Source organism: Phasianus colchicus, chromosome 4 (assembly GCF_987193195.1).
Source record: "Phasianus colchicus chromosome 4, bPhaCol1.hap1.1, whole genome shotgun sequence".
NCBI classification, from domain to species: Eukaryota; Metazoa; Chordata; class Aves; order Galliformes; family Phasianidae; genus Phasianus; species Phasianus colchicus.
In genome coordinates this window covers 41,292,823-41,298,822 of record NC_143439.1, presented here as the reverse complement: position 1 = coordinate 41,298,822, position 6,000 = coordinate 41,292,823, and the positions used below count along the sequence as shown (strand labels likewise).

Here is a 6,000-nt window from a genome sequence, read left to right as displayed (position 1 = left end):
TGTGTTCAATACTCTCTTCAAGTGTACAGTTTAACCATTAATGCTACAAGCCCTAATTCTTCTTAATCTGACCAAATGGTGGGAAAACATGAAAAGCTTTTGAGTTTGAAATGACCTGGCAATGGTGATGCTATTCTCAATTGAGAATGCAAATGAAGCCATGTAATACGGTGCTATAATTGAGAAAGGCAGCATTTTTTTAAATTGTTGATCAAGAATGGATGGATTGGTAGGCAAGTTATCAAAGACTGCTATTGAATACAGAGTAATAAATATTATTCGGCAATATTTTCCTGTTGCCTGTGAAGCATTACAATGCTAAAGGGTGCCAACATGTGGTGTTAGTAGGGTGTTGTGACAGCAATATTATCAATGTTTGTACAGGTTGTCACCAATACTTGAAATGATTTGTAAAAACAGCACCTTAATAATAATACCCTGTTACCATTACCATGCTGTAGATGGAAATGTGCTTTCATTCTTTGGTACACAATCTATATATTACTGATTACTTTTCTACCTTCTTCCCACAGATGGTCTTGCAAAAGACAGTGTTAACAACTGCATGTTAACACTGCAGATTGTACATGTTAACAGCATGTACAATCACATCATTTGTATGGTAAGCTATACAGTTATATTCATGTTATAAGTTTTTTTTTTTTTTTTGCATTCATTTCTCATTTACCACCAAACACCCCAACTAATTTTCATGGATCCATTTCAGCAAATGCTTTTTCTTCCCAATATCTGCTACACCTGATGGAAATGTTTTCCTCCCTCAAAAAACACACATGATCAGGGCTCCAAAACCAGCACGAGCTGATCTTGAACCAAAGACTACTGTTGTTCTAAAAATATTCTTTTGAAGACTGTTATCTTGCAGTCTGGTAGAAACGGGAGGCATAATTTACTATTACAAAGAAGTCTTCCATCTTTTCAATTAAAAGTATTGCACTTATCATTGCCGGGCCAGGAAACTCTGAAGACTTGCAAGATTGAGACGATGATATCCTTCAGCCAGGAAATGCTATTATGCTGTTAATGCTAGGCTGCATGTACTCTGAATCCCAAGTAGCATATGAATACAACGCTACAGCTGGCAGATACCGTTGGTGTACGCTCAGTAGGAACTCTAGAAAACGCCGTAAAATAGTTCTTGTGTTCCTGTGCACGTAGCACACACAGACTCAGGTGGGAGGTGATCTGAAGACATCCGTCAACAAGCTGCACACGGTGCAATTCGGGCTGTGCACCCTCTCATCACGGCAGCCAGCCCACAACCAGGCTGCCAGGGACTGCCGGATCAATGAGTTTTGCCCACTCATTTGTCCTTCGCCAAGGATTTGGTTGACCTTTAAAAATGAAAATCCTCCATCTCCGACCTAAAAGTCCGCCGCGAAGCCACGCGTCCTCGTCATTACTACTGACCACGGGCGCTAAGTGAGAGGGCATTCGCCTCGGCGCTGCCAGGAGCGCCCACCACCGCCCTCCCTTCGTCCTCACCCCGACTCGAGGCCGCGCCGACCCCTCCGATCCGCGACACGACGCAGGCCGCTCCCCGCAGCGGGCCGACCCCGGCGGCTCAGCCCCCCCGCAGGCACCCCGCCGCCGGGACGCCCGCCGCGAGGAGCGGGCGCTTCAAGCGGGACGGCCGCGAAGCCCGATTGGCTCGGCGCGCCGTCAATCATCCCGCCGGCGCTCGCGACTGCGGGGCTCGTCCCTCCCCCGCTCACCACCACCATCACCGCGGGGCGGGGCCACGCGGCGGCCCTTGCCGCTGTGGGGGCGGGGGAGGGAGCGTTGTGCAAGCGGGCGCTTGCGAGCCCCGCGCCTCTGCCTAGGCACCTCCCGCCGGTCCCCTTCTCCCCGCTGCGAGCAGTCGGGGCCTCCTCCATGCGGGAGAGGCGAAGGCGGGAGCTGCTGGCCGGCCATCCCCGGCGTCCGGCGAGCCGGAGCCGAGCCGCCGCCGCCGCGCCGCTTCTGCCGCATCTCCCCCATCTCCCCGCGGCGCGCTGAGCTCTGCCCGTCGCGCCGCCCCCTCCCTCAGTCTTTTCACCCCCGCACCCCGCCGCCCGTTTTATGCTTTTTTCTTGTTGGTTTTTTTTTTTTTTTTCTTTCTTTCTTTTTCATCCCCTCACCTTCGGTTTTCATCCTGGCCGCGAGCAAAGTGTCTTCATGAGCGCAGAGGATGTCCGGGAAGCACTACAAGGGGCCTGAAGTCAGTTGTTGCATCAAATATTTCATCTTCGGCTTCAATGTCATCTTCTGGGTGAGTGGGCGCAACCCCCGGCCTCGCACCGCGGAGGTCGCGGCGGCTGCGGGGCGCCCGAGCGCGGCTGGCGCGTGACAGTTGGGCGCGAGGCGGGCTGGGGGGGGGGCGAGGCCCTCCGCGCCCCTCACGGCTAACGGCTGTCGGCTAACGGCTGCCCGCCGCTCGCGCCGCTCCTCGGCCCTCCGAGCGGCTTTTGTTGTAGGTGCCGAGGGGCTTTCTTGTTTCAACCGCCCCCCCTCCCCCCCTTTTTTTTTTCTTTCCCTCGCCCCCCAGCCCCTCAGCTGCTTTGTGGCGGGGGAGCAGCCAGGCGCGCAGGCCTGCGGAAGGGATGGATCCGTGAGGATATCGGTACTAAAATATATACGCGCTCGACGCAAGAAATCAAAGCCCCAAGTTCTGCGAGAGGTGCCGTTGGCAGGAACGGTTACACAATGCCGAGCTGTGCGTGGAACGGCGTTGTTCTGCTCAGCCGTCAGCACGGAGCGGTCCCTGGGGGACGCTGCACGCACCGCGGCCCCGTGTTGCCCCGTTCCGGCACCGGGCGCGGAGCGGGCAGAGCCGTGTGGCGGGGTGAACCCGCATAGGTTAGCGTTTCTAGCATCTTCTCGGCGCGTTGGCTCTGAAGGAGAAGCGGCTTCTTTTGGGTGTAAATTCCAGATTTTGGAAGCGCGGGGTGAAGGTGTGAACGGTTGATCTCATGTGTGCATGGACGATGAGTTCTTGGCGCTGCGTAGAACGTGAAAGTTGGGTGAAGGCTCTTATGTGTGCAATCCCTTCTTTTCACGAGGCATTCCATTTAGCAGTAGCAAATGTGCATGAACTCCAGCAGTGTGAATATTGGGTATTTGGTATTGTATTTGATATATTGGCTGTGGACTATAAAGGTGGTTTGGGTCAATTAAAAAAACAACCAAACAAAAAAGACCCACCACCACCATTTTTTAATTTTTTTTTTACGAATGTAGGTGGTGAAGAATGAAGGAGAGAAACCTTGCCAATACCAAGCTTGCGATTATTACCTTGGTGTTCATCTGGCTAATAAGGACTTGTAATTTACCTTTTGTCCGTGTGCCTGGGAAGCAAAGATGCCTGGTGTGGATGATTTGGAGGGGCAAGATTTTTGATCAGTGACACTCTTACAGTGAAATATCTTTCCTTAATCGAGGAAGTGTGTTGCTAGAATGAAGTTGACCGCAGTTACATACCTTTATGTCAAAGTTTGCTTGGCTTAAGAATGAGACGTGTGGTGATGAGTTGTTGTAGGTGAGTATCCTGACCCTACTATGCTGTGTTTTTATGATCTGCTCAAGTTTAATGGTGGAGTTTGCTGTGGCTCTCTTCCTTCATCTGTTTTTTCGTTTTGATTCCCATGGGCATACACTGCTGAGAACACATATGTTTTTCAGGAGGGAGCAGGGCAGTGTGAGGAACTCTTGTGTGACGTGTCCTTGAACCAAAGAAGGAAGGTTATGATGAAGCACACACAAGTGTGTTATCTTGCTCTTCCAGGCACGCAATGAGATAGACACCCTGTAACTTTGTTCACTTCATTCTCTGAAGACAAATTTGCAGATGGTGGAAATGGGGAAGTGATATCTTCATGGCACTTAGTGGCTGGTTGTTTTCTTATTCCTCTGTTGAGGCTGGCACATGCAGCTTTTGCTTGGTGCAATGGAATGGGTTAAAGGAGATCTCGCTGGGCCACGTGGCTTTGTACTGCTGGAGTGGTAATCCAATGACCTGAGCGTATTGCTCGCTCTGCCATTTGCTTGCTTGTGTGGCCCTTGCTTACAGATTACCTGTTTTGCAAAATGCAAATCGTCCGGTGTCCTTGGCTAAACATCATGAGATCCACGCTCAAAAAGCACTTGATATGGCTTCAGTCATTTCTTCCCTTATCTTTTTATAAGGAAACCTGCATTTGTTACCGTGGTGAGATGTAAGACAATGACTCTTGCAGAATATATTTTAAAGTTTTTATGGAATTAATAGCACTTGTTTAACATTCTATCATAAGACTGGGCCAGGAAAGCTGTAAAGAAAATTTGCAGGCTTGGTTGGATGTTCACAGAAAGTGAGCATCAAACACAGCCACTACTATAGTTCTTATGGATAGGTTGAAATGATGAAGAGGTCATTGTATTATCCCAGTGACACTCTCCTGGGGTCTTGCAGACATTTAGATTTGTGGAACACCTTTGTTAAAACTTTTGAAGCTTTCTTATGTGCTGGTTTTAACATAACCTTTTAAAATTTTAATGAAAACAAATGGAAAAAATACCCTCCATTATGCATCATAAAACAATGGTCTAAAAATAAAGAGAACTGAGTTGGAAGAGTAATGGTTTTGACAAGAAAATTATCAGTGCCTCGAATAAAGAAATATTGTAGATCTGCTGAAATTTTATGGGAAATAATTGCAACGTTAGTTCAATGGAAGGTATTACAAAAATACAGAAATTGGGGACTTTGTCTGCTGCAGGATACAAGCAAAATAAATATCAGATGTTTTTTTCAGTTGTTTTTATTTGGTGCTAATATGTTATTTCTTTCCTTTAAAAAAAAAAAAGGAAAAAAACATGGTTCATCTGTTGGAATAATTAGTATGGAAAGTTGCACTCTAGTGCTCTGTCTTTAGTTGTGACTAAAGGAAAGGTGACACGATACTCTTAAGGAGATAGTTGTGCTCCACCCCAGGCAACTTGCCCTTGTCTCTACATCTCATAATGTTTTAGAAGAGAACTGTATCCTCCAAGACTGTGGTAACTCGTGTTCTAGGCATACTTGCCAATTTAATTTCTTTTTTTTTTTTTGGCATCCAATGCTAGGAAGCAGGTAAATATACCGACAGTGCTTGTTTGGAGCTCTTTGAGGTTGCAGTGCTCTGTGGAAGTGCCTGCTTGGCATTTGCCAGTGTAATGTTTAGGAACTGAGACCAAATAGGCACAAATACATTGTGATGAAAAAGTAATGTCAGTGTTTTGCTTTCCTTTCCGTTGCTCAGCTGCCATTCTGCTGATTGTTCATTAGGGCATACTCCTGTGCTTTAACTTGGCCAGCATAATGCATACCTTTGTAGGCTGGTGGAAGAGTCAGTGCTTTTCTGTGAACCTTTATGTCTTTATCAAGGTGAATCATAATGTATTCTGAGCTAGATAAGACCTGAATGCACAATGCAAGTTAAAAGAAAACAATTGTATTGTTTACCTGCATTCTTTACCTACATATCTCCCCTCATCCCATGTTGTCGTCCATGTAGAATGATGTCAAAGGTGTAATGCAAAAAATAAAAGTAGGTTGCCTTGCATCTGGAAAGGCAAGAACCATTTCCCCTTCTTACCTTTCTACTTCTGTAAGACAATTTTAAACCGACTTTTAGTTCCAAGAGGTTCTTTAAATTCCTTTCTGTGCTTTACTGTGCTTGGTGGGATCTGTGAATATATACTTTCATTTAAATTGGAATTTTCATGTCAGCTGGAAGTTGCTGACCCTAACTTAGTAGAAACAATGTATGGAAAGCATTGACTCCTCAGACTGCAACCTTTACTTTATCTGGTGATTCACTTGAAGTCATGCAAGAAGCTGCCAATGTGACGCATCAGAATATTGCAAGTCATGTATTTTAATTTGCTTGACATGTGCTGGTTTTGAGGGTAACTGTAGGGGGGTCTAGGTAGTCTTCTGAATTACCAGAAGATAGAAAGAAAACTGAATGAAGTTATGTG

At 46.8% G+C, this 6,000-nt stretch overlaps 1 protein-coding gene across 2 annotated transcripts in view; it reads left to right on the top strand.

Moving 5' to 3' along the window:
- Window positions 1–2,133: 2,133 nt before the first annotated feature.
- Window positions 2,134–6,000, top strand: part of TSPAN5 (tetraspanin 5) — an 88,346-nt gene continuing 84,479 nt past the window's right edge. For both annotated transcript variants that reach the window (XM_090139312.1, XM_031609143.2), the window contains exon 1: window positions 2,134–2,272. In XM_090139312.1, the coding sequence (XP_089995438.1) occupies window positions 2,192–2,272 (81 nt within the window). In that variant the 5' untranslated portion in view covers window positions 2,134–2,191. The remainder of the gene's footprint in view (window positions 2,273–6,000) is intronic.